Source organism: Bacillus rossius, chromosome 1 (assembly GCF_032445375.1).
Source record: "Bacillus rossius redtenbacheri isolate Brsri chromosome 1, Brsri_v3, whole genome shotgun sequence".
Taxonomy (NCBI): domain Eukaryota; kingdom Metazoa; phylum Arthropoda; class Insecta; order Phasmatodea; family Bacillidae; genus Bacillus; species Bacillus rossius.
This window is the reverse complement of record NC_086330.1, coordinates 163,236,869-163,261,519: the sequence shown is the minus strand read 5'-3', so window position 1 is coordinate 163,261,519 and position 24,651 is coordinate 163,236,869. Positions and strand designations below refer to the sequence as shown.

Below are 24,651 nucleotides of genomic sequence, written 5' to 3'. Positions count from 1 at the left end.
GTCCTTTGACTCACTTAACGTACTTGGATAATAGTAGTCTTTCAATGTTCCACGAAATGCAGACTGCGCCAAGTAGAAGCCATTATCGTTCACTTGTAATGCTCCGATCACAGTCTTATGTTTATTTTCATGTTCAGATGCCACAGCAATCGGTTGCTGCACATCAGTTTTTTTACTTGTACGCTCACGAGTCACCAATCTAAACTCAGGAGTCGTAATTGCTGCAGGTAGTTCAGCAGTAGGCGCACTGACTTCACCTTTACAGTTTATCGAATGTTGGCGCAAATTATCAATTCGAGTAAACCATTTATGACACTCGTCACAGCGAAACTTCATGCGAGAAGGATTCTTCGTACATTTACTCCTCTCATGTCTCCGTACATCATGTGCAAATGCAAACGTCATGTCGCAGTAGCCACAAGGATGCCTAGTTGAAGACAAACCCGAACCAGATGTCGCTGTTACTGCAACTGAATCATTTCCAGGCATACTCTTATGCACATCAATGCATCGCTGTTGTATAGAAACCTTTACTTTCTGCCGCACTGCAGGTCCTTTACATGTCTCCAAGTGATGCTTCAAATTAGCATTTCTTGTAAATTGCTTGCGACACTTAATACAACCAAACATTTTACGATAAGGGTTCTTGGCACATTCTCTCTTCTCGTGTCGACGAGCATTGCTGATGTTTGAGAAAATCTTGTCACAGTAACGACATCGATGTTCGTTAGTTGACGATTCGCCATCCATTGAAGTCTCCATCGAGGGCGAAACAGCGTTCGTCGAGGTTTCCTGTACAGTCAGCACTACCGGCATTAAAGTCTCTTCTGCTGGTGGTATCACATCTGTTGAAATCCCCTCCAATGTTGACGTCATCGTTACCAACGGGATCTGCTCCTTCTCCGTCGTAGCTGTCGATAAGGTTCCCGTAGTCGATGGTACAACCTCCGAGTTCAACGTTAAAGACGGTAAAGATGCCATCGAGTTCGCAAGAACAGGTAATTACGCGATTTATGCACCAGATTAAACAATCTAGGTGATCCTTACACCGCCGTCGTCAGAAACAAACTGAGCGTCCTGCTGTCTAGGACTCGCTTATATACATGCACCGGATGGAATAATACGCTAGTCAAATCAAGAACAATTTATTATAATACTAGAGTCAAAACAACATTAAAAAAATAGAAGCACCATCAAAAAAAAAGGAAGCACACTTGGAAGCACCGTTAACGAAAAGGCAGCACATTTGGAAGCACCGACAACGAAAAAGGCAGCACCATCATCGAAAAGGTCGCACATTTGTCATTGGCTCCAATATTCATTGGCTCCAATATTCATTGGCTCCAATATTCATTGGCTCCAATATTCATCGGTTCCATCAGTCTATTGATTCTATCAGTCTAGTGACTCCAACAGTCATTGACACCAACGGCCTTTTTCTTCATCAGCTCCAATGATATTTGGCTAGAATGCTACGAGTCTAAGAGACCATGAGACTACAATTCTACGAGTGTACAAGACTCCTCCAACTACCTTCAAGTGTATAAAGCTCCAAATGCTCCAACAGCTCCAACACGCAATGTACGCGCAATACATGCAATTTACACGCAATAAATGTAATGATTACACAGTACACACACACACACAGGAAACGGAACGTACACACAGTACACACAGGAAACGTAACGTACACACAGTACACACAGGAAATGGAACGTACACACAGTACACACACAGGGAACGGAACGTACACACAGTACACACAGGAAACGGAACGTACACACAGTACACACAGGGAACGGAACGTACACACAGTACACACAGGAAACGGAACGTACACACAGTACACATAGGAAACGGAACGTACACACAGTACACACAGGAAACGGAACGAACACGTAATATTCACGCAATTGACACACAGTACACGCAGAGTACACGCAATTTACGCAAAGTACACCCAATGTACGCAATGTACGCAATATATATGTAATGTACACACAATGACTACGCTTCGTTCGCGCAGGACAAGCATTTAATGAAAACGAAGCACGTTTGGACGGAAATTCTATAAAACGAAAGCTCATTTAACGAAAAGGAGGCGCATTCTCTCGTTCATTCAACTTGGTAGGATACGATCTTCAATGATAAGTTAGGATATAATCTCTCCAACAGTCTATGAATCCATCAGTTTATATTTCCATTAGCCATCGACTCCAACAGTCATTGACTCCAACAGTCATTGGCTCCAACAGTCATTGCCTCCAACAGACATTGTCTCCAACGGCCTTTTGGTTCATCAGCTCCAATGATATTTGGTTAGAATGCTACGACTCTAAGAGACTATGAGACTACAATTCTACGAGTGTACAAGACTCCTCCAACTACCTTCAAGCGTACAAAGCTCCAACTACTTCAGCAGCATTATGTTATAATAGTACAAGGCTACTTGACTACGAAGCTACAAGTCTACATGGCTCCAATTGCGGCATCTGTCTTCGTCTGAATTTTCTCTTTGACTCCAACTCCGCCCGCCAGCATCTCTTCGATCTGCACCTCGATTATGTTATAATAGTACAAGGCTACTTGACTACGAAGCTACAAGTCTACATGGCTCCAATTACGGCATCTGTCTTCGGCTGAATTTTCTCTTTGGCTCCAACTGCTACAGCAGCATTATGTTATAATAGTACAAGGCTACTTGACTACGAAGCTACACATCTACAAGGCTCCAATTATCACATCTGTCTTCGTCAGCATTTTCTCTTTTGCTCCCACTGCTCCAACAGCATTATGTTATATGATTCCATGGATACTTTGTTACATAGCTACAGGTCTACGAGGTTCCAATGCATCATGTTTACGAAGCTTCCAGAACACAGGGTTACGAGACTGCGAGGCTACAGGACTACGAAGCTTCCAGGACACGAGGCTACATGGCTACGAGACTACATGACTCTAACTGATTACAATAGCACCACTCAGTGGTGAGAGTTAGGTTATCTCATGCAAAAGTACTTTATGCATGTAGTTCTGCTTTTCAACAACAGATGTCGCCACATGTTGCTTGCAGGTAAATAATATTTAGTTCTTTTATGCGGGATGCGGTATGCTCACTAACGATCGCAAAAGAAGGATGGCTTCGCTAGACTCCAAGGAAAAGGAAGTTCGTCTTACATGTTGGTGCTCCACAGATGTCTCATGGCGTAATATTAATTTGACTGAGTAATGATATTTTTTCAATTCCACCTGATAAAAATATTGCAAGTTTTGATTTAGTAGCAGAAATTATCGAATTAAATGTAACTCCAATTAAAATGACATGTCTCAATAGACAAAAAAAAATCCATGCAGAGAGTGGTTCCTCAGAATAGTCAGAAACACTTGAAGAAACCACAGGAATGATTGCAAGAACACGGGAAAAACCATCAAATTATTGACATTAATAATCAGGAGCACACGGAGAAAACCATCATAATATTGGCAAGAATAATCAGGAGCACACGGAGAAAACCATCATAATATTGACCAGATTAATCAGAAGTACTCGGAGAAAACCACCACATGTTTTCCTTGATATCATAAAATTACAGGAAAAAAATATTTAAAAAAAATAAAAATAAATTAATAAAAAAATAAAAAAAATGCATAAACAGTTTCTGCTAGCTTGTAAACTTATCATTGTTGAGCAAAGATAGAGTTCTTGTACAAGCCAGAAATTTATGCATTTTTTTTATTTTTTTAATTTTTTTATTAATTTATTTTTATTTTTTTTAAATATTTTTTTCCTGTAATTTTATGATATCAAGGAAAACATGTGGTGGTTTTCTCCGAGTACTTCTGATTAATCTGGTCAATATTATGATGGTTTTTTCCGTGTGCTCCTGATTATTCTTGCCAATATTATGATGGTTTTCTCCGTGTGCTCCTGATTATTAATGTCAATAATTTGATGGTTTTTCCCGTGTTCTTGCAATCATTCCTGTGGTTTCTTCAAGTGTTTCTGACTATTCTGAGGAACCACTCTCTGCATGGATTTTTTTTTGTCTATTGAGACATGTCATTTTAATTGGAGTTACATTTAATTCGATAATTTCTGCTACTAAATCAAAACTTGCAATATTTTTATCAGGTGGAATTGACAAATATCATTACTCAGTCAAATTAATATTACGCCATGAGACATCTGTGGAGCACCAACATGTAAGACGAACTTCCTTTTCCTTGGAGTCTAGCGAAGCCATCCTTCTTTTGCGATCGTTAGTGAGCATCCCGCATCCCGCATAAAAGAACTAAATATTATTTACCTGCAAGCAACATGTGGCGACATCTGTTGTTGAAAAGCAGAACTACATGCATAAAGTACTTTTGCATGAGATAACCTAACTCTCACCACTGAGTGGTGCTATTGTAATCAGTTAGAGTCATGTAGTCTCGTAGCCATGTAGCCTCGTGTCCTGGAAGCTTCGTAGTCCTGTAGCCTCGCAGTCTCGTAACCCTGTGTTCTGGAAGCTTCGTAAACATGATGCATTGGAACCTCGTAGACCTGTAGCTATGTAACAAAGTATCCATGGAATCATATAACATAATGCTGTTGGAGCAGTGGGAGCAAAAGAGAAAATGCTGACGAAGACAGATGTGATAATTGGAGCCTTGTAGATGTGTAGCTTCGTAGTCAAGTAGCCTTGTACTATTATAACATAATGCTGCTGTAGCAGTTGGAGCCAAAGAGAAAATTCAGCCGAAGACAGATGCCGTAATTGGAGCCATGTAGACTTGTAGCTTCGTAGTCAAGTAGCCTTGTACTATTATAACATAATCGAGGTGCAGATCGAAGAGATGCTGGCGGGCGGAGTTGGAGTCAAAGAGAAAATTCAGACGAAGACAGATGCCGCAATTGGAGCCATGTAGACTTGTAGCTTCGTAGTCAAGTAGCCTTGTACTATTATAACATAATGCTGCTGAAGTAGTTGGAGCTTTGTACGCTTGAAGGTAGTTGGAGGAGTCTTGTACACTCGTAGAATTGTAGTCTCATAGTCTCTTAGAGTCGTAGCATTCTAACCAAATATCATTGGAGCTGATGAACCAAAAGGCCGTTGGAGACAATGTCTGTTGGAGGCAATGACTGTTGGAGCCAATGACTGTTGGAGTCAATGACTGTTGGAGTCGATGGCTAATGGAAATATAAACTGATGGATTCATAGACTGTTGGAGAGATTATATCCTAACTTATCATTGAAGATCGTATCCTACCAAGTTGAATGAACGAGAGAATGCGCCTCCTTTTCGTTAAATGAGCTTTCGTTTTATAGAATTTCCGTCCAAACGTGCTTCGTTTTCATTAAATGCTTGTCCTGCGCGAACGAAGCGTAGTCATTGTGTGTACATTACATATATATTGCGTACATTGCGTACATTGGGTGTACTTTGCGTAAATTGCGTGTACTCTGCGTGTACTGTGTGTCAATTGCGTGAATATTACGTGTTCGTTCCGTTTCCTGTGTGTACTGTGTGTACGTTCCGTTTCCTGTGTGTACTGTGTGTACGTTCCGTTTCCTGTGTGTACTGTGTGTACGTTCCGTTCCCTGTGTGTACTGTGTGTACGTTCCGTTTCCTGTGTGTACTGTGTGTACGTTCCGTTCCGTGTGTGTACTGTGTGTACGTTCCATTTCCTGTGTGTACTGTGTGTACATTCCGTTCCCTGTGTGTGTACTGTGTGTACGTTCCATTTCCTGTGTGTACTGTGTGTACGTTCCGTTTCCTGTGTGTACTGTGTGTACGTTCCGTTTCCTGTGTGTGTGTGTGTGTACTGTGTAATCATTACATTTATTGCGTGTAAATTGCATGTATTGCGCGTACATTGCGTGTTGGAGCTGTTGGAGCATTTGGAGCTTTATACACTTGAAGGTAGTTGGAGGAGTCTTGTACACTCGTAGAATTGTAGTCTCATGGTCTCTTAGACTCGTAGCATTCTAGCCAAATATCATTGGAGCTGATGAAGAAAAAGGCCGTTGGTGTCAATGACTGTTGGAGTCACTAGACTGATAGAATCAATAGACTGATGGAACCGATGAATATTGGAGCCAATGAATATTGGAGCCAATGAATATTGGAGCCAATGAATATTGGAGCCAATGACAAATGTGCGACCTTTTCGATGATGGTGCTGCCTTTTTCGTTGTCGGTGCTTCCAAATGTGCTGCCTTTTCGTTAACGGTGCTTCCAAGTGTGCTTCCTTTTATTTTGATGGTGCTTCTATTTTTTTAATGTTGTTTTGACTCTAGTATTATAATAAATTGTTCTTGATTTGACTAGCGTATTATTCCATCCGGTGCATGTATATAAGCGAGTCCTAGACAGCAGGACGCTCAGTTTGTTTCTGACGACGGCGGTGTAAGGATCACCTAGATTGTTTAATCTGGTGCATAAATCGCGTAATTACCTGTTCTTGCGAACTCGATGGCATCTTTACCGTCTTTAACGTTGAACTCGGAGGTTGTACCATCGACTACGGGAACCTTATCGACAGCTACGACGGAGAAGGAGCAGATCCCGTTGGTAACGATGACGTCAACATTGGAGGGGATTTCAACAGATGTGATACCACCAGCAGAAGAGACTTTAATGCCGGTAGTGCTGACTGTACAGGAAACCTCGACGAACGCTGTTTCGCCCTCGATGGAGACTTCAATGGATGGCGAATCGTCAACTAACGAACATCGATGTCGTTACTGTGACAAGATTTTCTCAAACATCAGCAATGCTCGTCGACACGAGAAGAGAGAATGTGCCAAGAACCCTTATCGTAAAATGTTTGGTTGTATTAAGTGTCGCAAGCAATTTACTAGAAATGCTAATTTGAAGCATCACTTGGAGACATGTAAAGGACCTGCAGTGCGGCAGAAAGTAAAGGTTTCTATACAACAGCGATGCATTGATGTGCATAAGAGTATGCCTGGAAATGATTCAGTTGCAGTAACAGCGACATCTGGTTCGGGTTTGTCTTCAACTAGGCATCCTTGTGGCTACTGCGACATGACGTTTGCATTTGCACATGATGTACGGAGACATGAGAGGAGTAAATGTACGAAGAATCCTTCTCGCATGAAGTTTCGCTGTGACGAGTGTCATAAATGGTTTACTCGAATTGATAATTTGCGCCAACATTCGATAAACTGTAAAGGTGAAGTCAGTGCGCCTACTGCTGAACTACCTGCAGCAATTACGACTCCTGAGTTTAGATTGGTGACTCGTGAGCGTACAAGTAAAAAAACTGATGTGCAGCAACCGATTGCTGTGGCATCTGAACATGAAAATAAACATAAGACTGTGATCGGAGCATTACAAGTGAACGATAATGGCTTCTACTTGGCGCAGTCTGCATTTCGTGGAACATTGAAAGACTACTATTATCCAAGTACGTTAAGTGAGTCAAAGGACATTTGTAATTTTCTTGATGATATCAGACAGGACATAATCAATCAGCTTACTGATGACGTAGCAACAAACGGACCTTTGAAATATAACTTGTGGTTGGACTGTATATATGGAAAGCCTTATCCGTTCGATGACAAAGTGAAGAAGTGTGCATTCAAGACATCGGCTGCAGTAATTTACAGTTCTAACGATATCAAGCAAACTGTTAAACAAGGTATCCAGAAACTCTGTCAAGAAGAGGAGGACTATGTCTGTAAAGGATCTGGCTGGACTCTGTCTTGTATAAACCGATTGGAGCTAAGAATTAGTCATTTCACGCCTATGCGGACCTAAATGTTTGTAAGATTGCTAACCTTCGCAGGTGATCCTGTAGTAAAATAGAAATTATGTAATAAATATTATGTTTGTAAAAGTACTTGCAGTGTTTTTATTTTCGTACCTGTTACTATTATGTTAAATTGATGTTATATTTCCTTTTTTTTGCATCGTCCTAGATCGTACCAAGGACCTTAGTCGACCTAATCAATCAGTATATAGATTACAAATTTATTTAATGAATTTTGGAATTTTTCCCGAATTTCTAGCATTACAATTACGAATTTCCAATATGGTGGTCTTGGTGTCTGATAGGATGATGGTAGTAGAGGATTTAAAGTCTCTTTAAGAATTTTGAACATGGTTTATTGAAATTATTATTTTTTATATAAAATTAAATGTTTTGCATCATTCAGGGATCGAACCAAGGACTGGAGCGGATCGAATCAATATGTAAGTTAATGAGTGATTTATTTAATGAATTTTGGAATTTTTCCCGAATTTCTAGCTAAATAATTACGGATTTTCAAGATGGCGGCCATATTTCAAGATGGCGGGTGTCACAGTAATAATAAATGATTACTGCACTCTAGCGGATACGAACTAAACTAGCATGGTGTCAGCGCACTCTCGTCGACGATACAATGATGATGATGGCTACCAGCAGACGAAGACAAGATGGCGGACATGACATCATACTAGTTGACCTTGTTATTGGTGGTGGTAGGTTAGTCTGTAGGTGACTTCCGTGGTGGAAGGATCTGTCGTCATTTTTATTTTTTTTCGCCCTCACCAGGTTCGAACCGAGGACTCCGAGCTCCGTGTCGTTAACGTATGTTTTTTAAATATTTTTTATTAAAATTTTATTAATTGAATTTTTTTATAAATTTTAAAAAAAATTCATTAAAATCGGATAGTAAATGAAGATTTTAAAGATGGCGGGCGTAACGGAAATTGCAACGGTGGCGACATAATCCAAGATGGCGGTCATGGTATCCTTATTCCTAGAAATGGCTTAACTGAGGCTTGAGTTAAGGATGCTTAAGCCAGTTTTAGGAATTTTCAGCCGCTGGGATTTTTAAGGACTAAAAACGGGAATTTTTCCCTCGAAACGGGAAATTTTTCCCTCGAAAAGAGAAATTTTTAATTTGTGGAATTTTTTGAAATTTTTTGGCGGAACTTTTTTCCACAGAAATGGAAATTTTGGCGATTTTTGAGGAATTTTGGGCAAATTTTGCCCAATTTTGGCGGATTTTGAGGATCAAATTCAAGGTCAAGGTCAAAGGTCAAGGTCACAACCATCCAAGATGGCCGCCGTGACGTCACAATCCAAGATGGCGGACACCGGCACCGGCACCACGCGCCAGCGCCAGATCTAGTTCCGCCATTCATATACTACTACAGGAATATTTCCTAAAATAGGTCATGGCCGTTTCTTTCATCAATTTTTCCTGTATTTTGTAACTGCAATTCTGTCCGTAATTACATCTCGCTATCAACGAAAAATTGTGAAAAATTATACAAAAGAATTTTAATATTCTAAACATTAATACAATATATACTTTTAAACAAAAATATCTGTACATAGATGATGTACAAATAACATGAAAGGTAACTGAGCCTGTAATGTTCATTTAACGCGTAAATATGTTTAAAAATGCAACAATCAGTTATTGCTACAACGATATGTCTTGGAGCCCAGAAATCTTACCAAAAACATTATTGTGTCATAAACAGGAATTTATGGAATTAGGTGTTCCTTAAAACCAATTCATGGATTAAATTTGTACTTACATGTCAATGATATATTGTAAAATGTAAAATAGATAGTACTAAAAGACTATGAAATAATAAAAATCCATAAAAATATTGTTGGCGATAAACTGTAACAGATACTATGTTCTTTTCGTTTGTATTTATTAAACCTTAGCAAGTTTTGAATTCCAATACAGCTTTGCATACTAGTATTGACATCTCTGGGTTACATATGCAAGCTTTGTCAGAACTCTAAAGTCAAACTCTAACATCTTAAAGGCGTTGAAAAATATGGTTACAATATTCTTAACATACAAAAACGTTACAGTACATTTACATGCATAAATTTATTTCATTCACAATGTGACCTTTATGTTTTCATTTGATGATCACCTAATATCTATTATTCTCTTCTCAATTAGAATATTTAGTTATGCTATTAAGTAATAAAACTTTCATCTTTGGGAATAATAATTAAGGGTGTGGGTGTGTGCAATATTAGCCATGTTAATAACTGAAGTCAAAACGAGAAAACTAAAACACCCCCCCCCCCCTCCCCAAACCTTTTCCAAGGCCCTTTCCCCTGTGTATGTATATCAATTTTGTTTTTGTTATTATAAAGTTTAAAAATATTTCCTTTGCTGAAATGTTGTAAATGTCTTTGTTTAACGTCATTATTGCATACAAGATCCTTTCAAACTTCTAGTGATGGCCGTTAGGGCCCTTGCACACATCCACTCGGGCGTAGCGTCACCGGGTGGTGCGCTAGGAAGTACCCCTAAGATGTATGTTACGTTCACGGTCATTAGTTTATTTTACGTTTAACTTGGTTAAACTTGTAGAATTTTTGAGTGGCTGAACTAAAACAAAATGCAAAATATATAAAGTGCATATACGTTTTACATAATTAGATGCAAAGTTTAATTTTTAACATTTTTTGCAGTATGAATAAGGATAAACAAATAGAATAAATAACTGGGTTTAAAGGCAATGCTGATGGCTACTGCGTTTTTTGGTTTAAAAGTATTGAAGAAAATTTATTTGAATTTACTCGACCTTTTAAATAAAAATAAATTCTGATGATTTCAAAAGGCCAAGTAAAACAAAATAATTTATTCTGAAAGAAATTAAATCATATCACGTGGCAGCCAGTAAAATCAATTTTAAACCTATAAGTTCCAGTTCTAAATTCTATATAATTCATTCTCCTTATCCATACTGCACAAAAATGTAAAAAATGCTACTTTTCCAGCTAATTATGCAAAAAGTATGCTATAAATATATTTTTTTTTGTGAAAGTTCAGCCACTAAAAAATGCAGTATATTTAACCGAGTGGAACGTAAATATGAAATAACGACCTGGAACGGGACACGTTCTGGAGCTGCCATTGTTCGCGCGGGGACACTTCCACACGGGCGACGGTGGCGCGCCTGTGGCGTATCGACAAGTCTCGGTGGCGCCACTTCCGGTGGCGGCTCAGATCAGTGTTGCCAATTCGCGGGAAATTCCCCGAATTTCGGGTATTTTAAAACAATGAGGGAAAAACTGCGAGCACTCTCTGGTTTCGGGTAAAATGAGGGAATTTTTGTAACACAAGAAATAACATTTTTTAAATAAGAAATAAAGGACAAAGTTTCTACTATAACCATAAACAATCTTACGTGGTTGGCTAGGCTAATGCTGCATGTATAATTGTTTGTTTTGTTTATTTAATAAGTATATTCAGCTGCCAAATCAGAAATGCCACTTAAAGGACTGTCAAAATCAGTACATTTTTTCCTAATAAAGTGTACAGTTAATTTTTCACTCCTTTGTTTGCATTAAGCGATAATAAAGTTATAATGGCAGAAAATTTTAATTTCGCTGCTCCTTTTTTTTATTTTGCCTAGCGCTTTTTTTTTTTTTTTTTTTTTTAGGAGTATAGGTAAAAGTGAACAATTTATTGCATTGGCAGCACTGGCTCAGATACTCGACACGCGCGGATTGTTCTACAGTAGGTTCTGTGGTTCACACCGTTTTATCATTGGAATACAATCAAACCCATCAATTTTGGGTTCAAGATCTGATGCCTACGTCAATACAATTTTGCGAGGGAAGTTCAGGGTGGAAGATGTGAACAATGTTCGTCCCAAATATTGTAAGATGTGAACAATGTTCGTCCCAGATATTGTTGACATGAATGCTACAAGAAAGAACAAAGCAGGTGTATACAAATTCCTGTATGTGTATTTTAAAGTAAAATGATAAAAAAATTACATTCAAAAATAAAAAATCAACTTTTTGAAAGGATAGAAATTGTTATTAGATGATAAAATGCTTATTACGAATTTTGTTGAAACATAAAACAAAGACATTTGTACAAGAATTTGCACCATAATGTTTTGCCACACATGTTGACTCTTAAGTCGATATAAAAGAACGCCTTGTAGGCCTATTTGCTACTAAAGTTAGCGCTCAGCATACAGAAAAATGGCACAGTTTCAGTAATAAAAGATTCAGAACACAACGATGAAACTAAGATTGTGTGTTTAAAATAAATTTCAATCGCTCATTCGATCGCACAGATCCTTCTGCAAACTTTTCACTGATCATTAAGTCTGATCGTGACCCACCTGTTTTCACTACTGTTTTATCTCCGTCTTGTCCCACAACATTCAGAATGATGTTAAAGTCTATGTCATTCCTCTGTATTACAAAGTTGTGTAGTAGGCTATGCAACCGCCTTTATGATGGTTTCAGAATTCCGCACGGTTACATTCAGCGGCCTGTGGAGGATACGCTATTTATTCGTAAAAATGCAAAAAGAACATTCTTACTCGCATAAGTCGGTAATTGAATGTTTTATTCTCACGTAAAAGATTTTTCCCACCATATTATATCTTCATGTGGGTGGAACTGTACGCGAAGCAACCATTCCGATGTGATTGCGTGCATTCAATAATGATGTGAAGAGCTTCCTTCGGAGTCTATGACCAAACCATTTCCTCTGTGGCGCTTCACGCGGGCCACCGAATGGGGACACTCAGTAGCGCGACCGAGTGGTGCGTGTGCGTGGCCAAGGGGCCTATGCAGCACGGTTGCCAAATGCTAGGGACAATATCATATGGCGAAATGCTATCAAATATAAGTAACACTGAAAGTTATGTCAATATATATATATATATATATATATATATATATGTATCGATGTGTGTATGAATGTTCCCTATGAACTCCAAAACGGCTGGACCGATTTTAATGAAATTTTCAGGCAATCTTCAGATTAGCCCAGCGGTTGATCCTGTGAAGTTTGGTAGCAATCGGATGAACAGATTTGTATTTTTTTAAATTTATGTGTCATATTTTCAACACAAATTAATACAAAATGAGATTTTTTTAGATTATTAAACATTAACAATAAAAAATGATATGAGGGTCGCTAATATACCATATAACGCCGGAATGCAAGTTAATACTCCATAAAGAACAGAAATTCAACGAAAATGACTTTAACTAGCATAATTATCAATACTCAACTAAGATTATAAAACATAATCTTTTAATATATTCCTTTCAATGAGTGCAAATTATTTAGCTTAAGTTAGTACCAAAATGTATGTACTAAATATATTGGTAAAATTAGTGTTTTTTAATATTGCAACTGTTATTAGGAAAGAATTATTACATAACAACGTAAGTACATATTTCAAACACATATATACTTGCTGTTTTATTTGACATGCTTATTACAAATTAATATTTTGTGAAAATGTATCATATATAAGTCAAACAAAGAAAGTATCACTGAACAGGTGTCGTATTTCTCAAATATAAATATTTTTTTTAACTTCTTGAAAATAGTAATGAGAGAGCCATCAACAGTTAACCCATGTCACTCCTGACGTCACTGAATTGAATTATTTTTCTTACAAGTTGATATTCTGCGTCGTCTATATCTCCAAGCAGTAGGTACTATTCATCATGTACACTTTTATTTCAGGGACCCATTTAGCGAGCAAGAAATTTTTAGAAATAAAACACTAATTAACTACACGTCATTTTAAATGGAATTCTAAATATCATTACAGTTTGTAATATAACCATTGCTTTGCAGTGAACATATGGAGAAGAAAAGTACAGTATCCAAATATAGGCCTTTACATTTAGCGTTTTTATCACAGTTACTCCTATCAACATTCCTAAAATAAATAAATAAAAATGATCACATCAAACATTAAAAATATCTCTATATATCTAAAGACTATTTATTACATTTAGAGAAAAAAATATAAAATTGAGACTCACCAAACTTATTTCTGCTTTTAATTCGTTGACAGTCTTGATTTCGAACTTTCTTGATAGCTGTTCATACTGAGAGACGGTAGGGCTAACCATATGCTGTGAAAAAAAAAATTAATTATATTATAAGTTATGATTCAACCTTATATCAAACAGTTAAAGTTTTCATTTTTGTAATTAATTAACAATTTATACAACTACTCAGAGTTAAATTTGTACCTATAAGCCTATAGTTTTGTTTATTTCTCACAAAATTCCTTTACCGTTAATCTATAGTAATAAAAAACTGTTTAAGGTAAAAACTTTGTGAATTGTATTTAATTAAAAAATATTCTAAACTGATATTAAAATTATTTTAAAGTAAAAAATATTTATTTTCGTATTTTTGTCTGTTTGTTCCGGAATCCCTTGAACATTTCTTAACGTATTTGATGATATTTTGTTTTTTTATATTTGTTATACGTGTATATATATATATGCATTGTTTTTTCAACTATATTACTTGACGCTAATCATGTGTAGTTTCCACACCCACCGCTAGAATTCGTAGCCATAGCAGCTAAATCTACTGTCGAATCATTTGATAAGCAGACCGAAATATTAAACTATATAATGAAACGGCTCATACCTACAAATATCCTAATTCTTACTAGTATATAAATGAGACAGTTTGGATGTTTTTTCCTCAATACCGTCTTAAAAATTAAACTGATTGGGATAAAATCTTAAACATAGCTAGCTAGCTCATGTACTATATTAAGAAATAGGCTACATGTAATTATTAAATTCCATTCTTAAGGCAGTGAAAAAGGGGTTTATTTAGTTTTATAAGCTATTAATTTGTAGCCATCATAATTCCTTAAAAACCATAGTTCCATATGGAATATCAGCTTAAGTCAATTTAGAAATAGATCTTAGTGAGATATGGGCTGCAAATGCGAGCGTAAGGGCAATGAAAGTTAATTAGTTTATAAACGTAACCCACTGGATTTATTTAAAGTTTAATAAACATTGCTTACCTTATTAATTAGTACAAAATTTTATTAAAGTAATTATTACTTATTATAGTAATTAGTAGTAATTACTTATTAGTTTATTTTTATGTTAAATTAGGCAAATATTTTTATTTTATTTTTAGTACCACGATATGATGAATATACTGTGTTTGTCAGTTATTTTCTTTGTTATATAGATATTTACAGAGATGAGAGCATCAGAGTGCTTTGCGATGAAGTGAAATACTAGCCTTCAACGACGGGTACCACGGCGAGGTATAAAATATATCCCAAAAAGGTAAAGCATCACATTCAAAACCAGTTAACACGGCCTCAGACATTCCAAGGAGAAAGCGGGCAGGTTGTACCATGTTCTGTTTCCTCCACGGCCATACAAGCAAATAGAAAATGTAATCGTGAAAGAAAAATTTAATTGATGGAATTATGAATGGATGATTACTTTTCCTGCTCACCGCACAACTGTGCCACCAGATTGACGAGGCGACTACAATGTCTTCTCGGGCAGCAACACTAGCCTATTAACTACAATGAACAACCCTTATCACTTAGGGACTTATATCACCAATTGTATTCAATAGTACTACAATAAATTTTATAACAGCGAGATTTGTTTTACTAAGAGAAAAACAAATACTTTTTTTACTATTGGTTTTCCCGAAATTACATGGTTTAAGCAAGTTTCTCTAAAGACCACTAGATTGCAAGTAACTTAGATACAATTAAGTACATAATTATATATATATATATATAAATGAGGTCTTTTTAGGGAGATTCTTTAAGTTATTACTTACTTTTACACATAAATTTATAATTACAATGTAAGACATATGAACATGTGCTCAATAAATCCACGGCACTAACACTACCGAAGATTAACTCGCAAGAGAATCGTGTCTATAGTTGTATATGTATACGCAAAAAGTTGGTTATTCGAACAAAATTTTTTAAAGAGGTAATGTTTTTCGTGAACGGTAAAAACTCTCAAGTCTTTAATATTTGCAATCTTCATACCACCCACTAAAGTGTTAGCCTTCTATTGTAATAATGATAAAAACAAATTACTGTAAAAATTGTTTATCTATGAACAAATTGATATTTTGTAAAGTATAACAAGATGTAGAGAAAACTGTACAGTTCACAGTGATGAGAGCCACACCCGACTGTACCGAAGTTAACTGAAGTTCGCCGCTGTTCGTACAACTTCGGCAGCTCTTATCGTTGTATAAAACCACGCAAAAAATGATATGTTTTAATGCTTAAAGAACATTATCGTTTTCCGATTTAGTAAAGGAAACATTACATACTATTATTTTTTTTAAAAAGAATAAAAATCCATTACCAGTTATTTGGATACAGAAGAATGGTTTTAAAAAACTTAATTATATTTCTGAAGCTAATGAAGCCAGAGAAAAGTTATTGAATACCAATAAAAAACACATAATAACAACCAACGAAAAATTAAATTTTTTTCGCAAATTTAAACCCCTGAGAGGTGAAAAAAAGGAGTAAAAATAGTTTTTAAATACTTAATTATATCTCCGAAGCTAACCAAGCATAAGGAATAATATTGCGTACTAAAAATAAACATATCAAAACAATCAAACAAAATTTTAAAAGTTTCCAAACTTATGAATAAGGTCCATATTGATTTATTTTAATAAATCGTATATTCGAGACTAACTTTACGACATAAATTATTTGGAAAAAATAATAAAAAATAAACAATTCATTTTGTTAGACCTTAGGAAGTGTAATAAGTGTAAGTTAAGAAAACAAATGCATACTTCCGAATCTACTAGATTTAAAGATAAGAGTCAGAAATCGTATTTTTTTTTTTCATTTTTCCGGAATTCGAACGTTAAGGGGGTGAAATGTCGTTATTTTTCGTATAAAATAAACATATCTCCATTGAAAGTTAAGTTGGATGTAAGAAAATGAGAATTAATAACTTAAATTACTAATTTCGTAGGGTGAATTTACCTATTTTAGTAATTCGACTACAAAGACAGTGAAACAGGGGTGCATTTGTTTTAATAGTATACAATTTAATAAATCCAAGAAAATTAAGCTTGAGGTAAGAAAATGAGCAAGAATAACGTACATTATATTATTCCATTTTTATAGATTCAACATCAAAAGAGAGAAAAGGTGGTCAATTTTGTTTTATTAAAATAGTCATATCCCTAAAGCTAATCAAGCGGGATGTAAGTAATTGTATTATTTATAAACATGCAAATCTTTTTACTCATTTTTACAACTTGGATTGTAAACATGGTTTAACATTAAAAAACAACATTTTCTGTTCAAATCAAAATTTATTTAAGATATTAATAATTATAACCTTAAACTACATTCCCTTATCTAAACTTTCTTTGAAATATCACATCTTAAGATTAACGGGGGTTAATATGTTTTTTAATTAAAAAAGTTAATAACCAACTACATAAGTATTGGCAGGATAAATTTTGATTCAATATAAATTTAAGTTATTATAAATATTTTTTTGATTTCACATCTAAAGTTAATAATAATAATAAGATAAATTTGGTTTTATTTGGTGAACGGATATTGCCATATGTACTTAATCTGTAGTTCCGAATTTTCACATAGTCATAGATGTGAGAAAAAAGGAGAAGTATGAAAAGTTTGGGAATTTTGTTTGAGTAATACTAAGCATAACTAAGAATAACTAATACGTTCGAAAATAAATATAATACCTATAATATACATTTTAAATATAAATGCTATTGTTTAAAAATCTTAAAATAATGTAGGTAATTTAATAAGGGGAAATTATTTAACTATTTTAAACACAACCAAATTACATGAAAATTGAATTGTATACAATGGCATAATAATAGTTAAAATAAAACAGTTGCGAGTTTCCCTTTTTTTAAATTGGGTTTAACATGAAATTTATCATGAAATGAAAAAAAAAGGTGTGATTTCGTCAGGTAAAATATATCCTCGAACATACTAAAACGGGAAATAAAATAAGACACTTACTCTATACTAAAAATTAAAAAAAAAAAGGCTTTCCCATAACCTCTTTAGAAAATATCAATCTTAAACCTCTTGTTATGAATGATATCCTGCATACGCCTGACGATTTATTGAGTCTATTTCTTTAGTAAAAATATTTGGAATTAAACATGTACTTTCTTACAGTGATAAGATATTAGCAAAACCCTGAGATTGAGCGAGTGGACCCGCGGTTTAATCGCTATTATAGGATATAATACGTAAACAAAGCTTCGATGTCAACACCCATTGCAATTTTTAAACTATATTTGTTTGGTTTTTTGGAGCTTTAAATTTACTCTAATTTAAGTTTTTACATACTAGCTATTTTTCATGTATAAGTTTGTAAAAGGTGAAACATTACACGCGCGACTACGACTATTATAACACGTTTTATTTCTAAAACCAAAATAACAAACCAATTAACATCTTATGTACCTGCCTACGTAGTATGTAAATTGCATTGTAGAATGTTCGTAACACACGTTAAAAAGAAAACCGTGCTTCCTACAAACAAACTGAAATATCTCAATAGTATATTGGAATAAAGATTTAAATAATATATGTCTCTGCTATGGTAAAAATCTGAAGCTATTGTAATTGATTATTTATTCACATTTAAGTTTGTTCTTACAACAAATAAATGTGGAAAATATTGGTAGATAAAAGTTATAGTTAAACATGACCTACGATACCATCAATAAAAACATTACATCAAACAATTATATTACAAAAATATATTTTGTTTTATATTTTTTACAAAGATAATCGTTAACATTTAGATATAATTTTAAGAAAACATTACAGTTTTTGTTTTTTAATTGATCATTTTCAGTCATATTATTTTTTTAGTCGTTGATCAACTTGAGTAAAACATTTTGACTAATATAGTAATTTAATTATTACAATTCTTGGATCTAATTACAAATATTTTAAATAAAAGTCTGCAGTAAATTCCAAATTCCAAAGGATAAATAACATATTTTTTTAACAAAACTACCTATGGTATTTAAATCTTTTAAATATATATTAAAAACATTTATAAGAACTAAAAATTAAAAACTAATTCAAATAAAAAAATATTTTTAACTCGTATGATTTTATTTTTATTAATTTTGTTTATCATTTTGTAATATAAACTACCCCTTAAATATATTGATCTCCTATGAATATTTTGAAATTCTGATAATATTGTTCAAATTCCAGATTATGCTAAACATGTGTAAAAATAATTTTAATCCAGATAAAATAATGTTTCTAAACAGTAACAGTTTTTGGATGGTAGGTTTTTTTTAATAACTTATTGTTCGTTTAAGCAACACTTATTAAATATGATATAGTTAGTTTTAAAATCTTATTAATTTCTACCCAAAGGAAAGCAGACCATTGATATTGTTTGGAAAAAATATTGGTTTAGAAAAAAATTAAATATGTCTTATATGAATAACTTTTTTAAATATAAGTGCAATCATTTCACCTTTGTGCGCCTCCTGACTTTACTATGTGGTTTATGAAGATATAAAGTCCGTTCGATAATTCGGACCGAATTTTATTGTTCATGCTATTTGTAACCCCTGATTTTCATTTAGTAGGTATGTATGAAGTGAGTTTGACTACAAATGGATACCATGGACAAATAATTATTTAGACTGATTCTTGTTATCTGTCCATTTTTAGATAAAACTGTGCAACAATGATTCATTAGTTGTATTTATTTTACCTATTGATCATTTCATTTAATCTGAACATGTTTTAATCCACGTCATACATTTATTCCTATGAAAAATTCCACAATTTCCAACTATAAACCTATGATGCATTCTATGCAATATGAACATGTTTTAATCCACGTCTGACAGTAATTCCTATCAACTAGTCAACAAAATTAAACTTCAAACCTTCCCTGCCTTTTACCTGTTCCATCTGAAATCCAATTGTGCAAGTTTTTCCATATTTTAAAGTATTTTTGACTGAAATAAAACAGCAAAAATTCAAAAGTGCTCATATTAGGTATTATTTTCCATCACTTACCCGTATCGTCTACGTACCTATATTTATTATTACACATACTTGTATTTATGTTAAATGTTCAATTTTTTGGTATTATGAATGCATTCAATTACATTCGTATTGTGTTGATTAAAGAAATTACACAGAAAATAAAATAATAACAGATACTCAGTTAAGCTATACCACATCAATTCTTTTAATATTAGATGATAACATTTTCAAAAAGTTACTTTCGTTAAGAAAAAATACCCACTGTTGTTTGTGAGCTTGAATAATTAAACTTATTCTAAAACAATAATAAAACTTATTCAAAACTTTACCTTTGACCACAATGTTCTAATTTTTCTGGTGTCGTTAACGAGTTCTTCCACCTGTGCAGTCTCGACACCCAGTTCTGTCACAGCCTCTGTCACCTCATCATAGTAATATTTTTGTTGTTCCTCCTGTAACAAAATAATTTATATGTGACTGTTTTTCTAGGTAACTGTTAACTTTTAAACATTTCAATGAAAATGAAGTGGTCTTGAACTTACTATAAGTGAAAATATTAAATTAAGGATTGTACAGTATAGGTATATAGATAAACTGTACATATTTACTATTTTCCATTTTAATTTATGATATTCAGAAAAATATTAATAGTTAGTCTCACTTATACTGTATGAAAAAATTAAGTTCATCTGAAGCAATTTTACGTAAAAAACACACATTATATCCAGCTCTCCATAAGAAAGATATATTTTATTATTTTTATTTAGTAAAAACCTATTTTTTTTTACAAAGAAAATGGAAAACCACTTCGATTGGGTAAGTATTTTTATTTCGGTAGAGATTATTTACTATTTACAAATAATATCGTAAATATCAAATAAAATTTTGAAATGCGAAATATTTAAATGCAAATAGTCACCAGAAAATAATTTCTCATCAAAAATATAACAAGGCAAAACTATAAAATGCACACAAATGTTCGACCAGCAGGATGTAGGTTATTCAGTGGGTCCCTAAATTATTTCAGTCAAAGGCTGGTACACTGTATTCTTTTTTTTAAAAAATGGAACAGAAATATCCATGTACAATTACAGACATTTTTAGATTAAAAACATCTGTATAACTAGCACTATAGAATAGTGTTCGCAGAAATACTGGGTTTGTTCAAATATAAAATTATGCACCAATTTCCGTACGAGATGCTCAGTATTATCTCGTGAAACGTATTTTATATATGTAAAATATAACCACAGCAATGCGTTGCATAACTGTACAATATATTTCTTGTATTATCTTTGAAAGATTTGTGCAATGGGAGTGCATGACTTGATGTAAGCTTTTGGACATACGCCATTGCTAAAGCATGCTTTAGCAATGGCGTATATTCAGAAGCTTACATCAAGTCATATTTCTTGTAGTATTAAAACCTATTTCTTGGAAACTTGTTTCCACGTGAATATTTTTTTTTTTTGTAAAAGTATGGGATGGTAGCTAAACGTACCCCAACGTAGTGATCACACATGAAGTGACACTTGCGCCTGAAGTGCATGCCACCCGCGCTTTAGCCCTGTGTAGCGGGTGTACAACCCAACAGGCACTCAGTGCGCTCGCGCCCCAGCCAGAGCCGCGCAGTGGAAGGGGTAACCACGTGACTGAGGAGATGTACCGTGACTGATCACATGACCTCCTTTCCCTCCGACCGTCCAGAGCGAAGTATGAGTGACCACGAGGCTCTGGTTGGTCGGAGAACATAGGGGAAGGCGACCCGAGGGGTATATAAACCCCCGACCTCGGCGCTTAAACACCGAAGTCCCAAGCCTCCACGAAGGGTAAGCTAGACTAAGTCATTTTTCGACGTCAGTCGACTTAGCCCAATTCACAGAGGAGTAAAGCCGGAGCGCAGCGAGGTAGTCAGCGACTAAGTGCCAAAGGTATTCAACAACGAGTGGAGTGTCGCCTGTGTGGCAACCAAGAGACTCGTTGGAAAAGTTGTTTAGGAGGGTACTTTGTATTCGCGTGTCCGAGACAGAGTCGGACAATAACAGTGGGGTACAATACGGGCACGTGCATGAAGATGGCAGTGTAGTCAGACAGAGGCAGGCAAAGAAAAGGCAGTGAGAGACTACTGATTTAGGCTGGAGTTTATCAGTATTCACACGCACATCGTATAGGAGTGTGCACTTTGAAGTTACGAGACACTAGAGTGGTTGTGCCAGGGGTGGACAGCACAACAGCCCAGCTCAGGGGATTCGTTGCCTGTCCGCAACTCTCTCCGCAGTCGTCAAGGGAACTACATGCTCCGGGACAACAGCGCACCAATGAAGTCCATCCACGGCGTCGCAAGGGAAGCGGGGCGCTGGATGGCCGGAGCGCAACCTGCAGTGGCGACTCGGCGAGCGACGCCCGGGACTGGACGACCCAGCGAGTGTTGAGGCGAGTGGCCGGCCGTATTGGACCCGGTAACACGAGGGGTCATTTACACGTACATTTTTTTATAAGCCATAAGACGGCTTTGAACTTAAGACTGTTAAAACATAATCATATTTTAGGAAAACCAAGACTTAATATTTTTTTGTAATTTTTCTTATATATTACATATTTATTTTATGTACTTAGTGATTCGTTATTGCTGCTTAGAGGAAAGTGAGCTAAAAAACTTCAGATGTTTATATTCTTTGTAACCGTTAAATATGCTGTCATGATATGTCTAATACGAATCGTTGACATACGTACTATTTTTGTGTTGGCAGTCAGAAGTCATATTCAAGTGTGAAAAGTCCAAGAAAGAATAATCCCATTTACAGACAAGCTGAGTGTATTACAATAACATGTTTACTGTTCTATTGCGTTCTTTTTTCGTGTTAATAAATTTGGCTACTCTCACAACACAGTTTTCTTCTGTCACTCCAATTAACTCCCTTGTTTCCCCTACCCGGGGGCAGCAAGTACGGAAAAATTGTTTCTGTGTGTGTACATCCCTAAAGATAAACGTGGTTCGTGTAATGCGGAACCTCAAATGACTTCGCTGCCAGCGAGGCGTTGAGATGCCACGCTTTACCGCGCGGGCGCTGCGTGAAGCCGCTTGTTGCGCAGCTGACGCAGCGAGCCATGTGTGTGGAGCTCACCCAAAACCCTGGGCGAAGTGGAGTGCTTGCTTTGTAGAAACAGGTTCACAGAACCGCCTTAACAGGAGTGTAATCTCGTTAGTGTGGCGGGATGATAAGTGCGACGCTCGCTGGTGTTTCTAGCGCGGTGTCGCCTCTGAACCGGTCGTGCATGCGAGCAACTATGATGTTTGAGCGGTGACTATAGCATTATATGGCGGAGAAAGGAAGATACAGGTCTACTACAAGGTCTTAAAGTGCTTTCAAGAATCTGTACCGGTCGTTTATTGGTTAAAAAATAATCGGATACACGATTTTTTTAAGCCCCTTTCACTCTCCTGAAAATACAGTTTAAAAACGAAACACGGAAACAGAAATCGCTTCGTTTCCTCTGAAGCTCTGCACGTCGTTACACTGTTATAAATTACAGTTAATTTACGAAAATTTCAACGAAGAATTTTAACTTCAACTGAACGAAGAGTTCTTCGTTACCTCAGATAACTGGATGTTCGTAGGATAAAACCTCCGGATTCCGACCTCCTAATCACGTGTTCCGTTGCAAACAAGGTGAAACAAGCTGTTCTGAATGTTTAGTTGGAGTGATGAGGTTGTTGTTGTTGTTGTTGGTGAGTGTTGGCAGTGGGCGGCGGCGCTCACCAGGCAGCGCCTGTGCTCCGCGTACACCCGGCGCAGATCCAGCAGGTCAGAGTCGCTGGCCGCCGCGGGCGAGCAGCGGGCCTCGAGGCTCGCGAACACGAGGGGCGCCGCGGCGGCCGTCAGCTTCAGGCCGAACCGCGAGGTGTCAGCAGTGTCCACGTCCAGCAGCACGTCGAACAGCGGCGTGCTGCAAGCATTCTCCCAGGTGAGCCACGCGTCCACGTCATACCGTGTTTACGTGAAAACAACTATCACTACAAAATAGTGCTCGGGTTCTTACCCGGGCATTTATGCTTTGCGTTCCAGTACCTCCGATAGATATAGTTATTTTTTTAACCATTCCTTGAATAGCTTCTCCAGTATTAACTTCGCGCATTAATTTGCACAAAGTCTTATTACTGAATATTCCTTTCCGTGGTTTAAAAAAAAATAATGCTTGAATGAAACGTCAACTAAAATATAAGATAATGCGTCAATTTTTTTAAGAAAAAAAAACAACAATATTATCTCGAAAATGGTGTTTCATATATGGAAAAATAACCATAGCCATCTATCGTACAAATTTACAATAATTTTCTTGTATTATATCAAACTGCTTCTTGGGAACTGGTTTCCAAAGGTATATTTTGTAAAAGTTCAGAAAAAAATGTTCTGTGTAAATTGTGTAAAAATTTTAGTACCTCAAATACTGGCAAAATAAGTTTGACGACTACTGGCTTTTGGGACAGAGATTAAACACATCATTTAGCCATCGCAAAAAAATATATATATTTATAATAAATATGCTTGTGATAATATTAAGCGTCATGCAGATCACACTTTTATATATAAAATAACAGTTTTCGAGGTAAAAATTGTATATATTGCACGAAATCATAATAAAATAATGGCCAACGGTGATTTATAGTATGAAAAACTTAAAAAATATATTTTTTTATTTTTCAGTTTTTCTGTTGGCCTTTTTGTCTATTGTAAGTTTGTCTGTTTATATTTGCTTTTTTCTGTTTGTATGTTTGTTTTGAAGTTATATTAAAACCAATCAACAGATTTGTTAGAAAAGTATTTG

General features: G+C 35.6%; 1 protein-coding gene across 3 annotated transcripts in view; it reads right to left on the bottom strand.

Moving 5' to 3' along the window:
* Positions 1–24,651, bottom strand: part of LOC134527079 (endothelin-converting enzyme 2-like) — a 137,341-nt gene that overhangs the window by 66,910 nt on the left and 45,780 nt on the right. For all 3 annotated transcript variants that reach the window (XM_063359423.1, XM_063359425.1, XM_063359424.1), the window contains exons 7-9: positions 23,586–23,772; positions 20,154–20,276; positions 13,793–13,885 (exon numbers count right to left, since the gene is read on the bottom strand). In XM_063359423.1, coding sequence (XP_063215493.1) covers positions 13,793–13,885; positions 20,154–20,276; positions 23,586–23,772 — 403 coding nt within the window. The remainder of the gene's footprint in view (positions 1–13,792; positions 13,886–20,153; positions 20,277–23,585; positions 23,773–24,651) is intronic.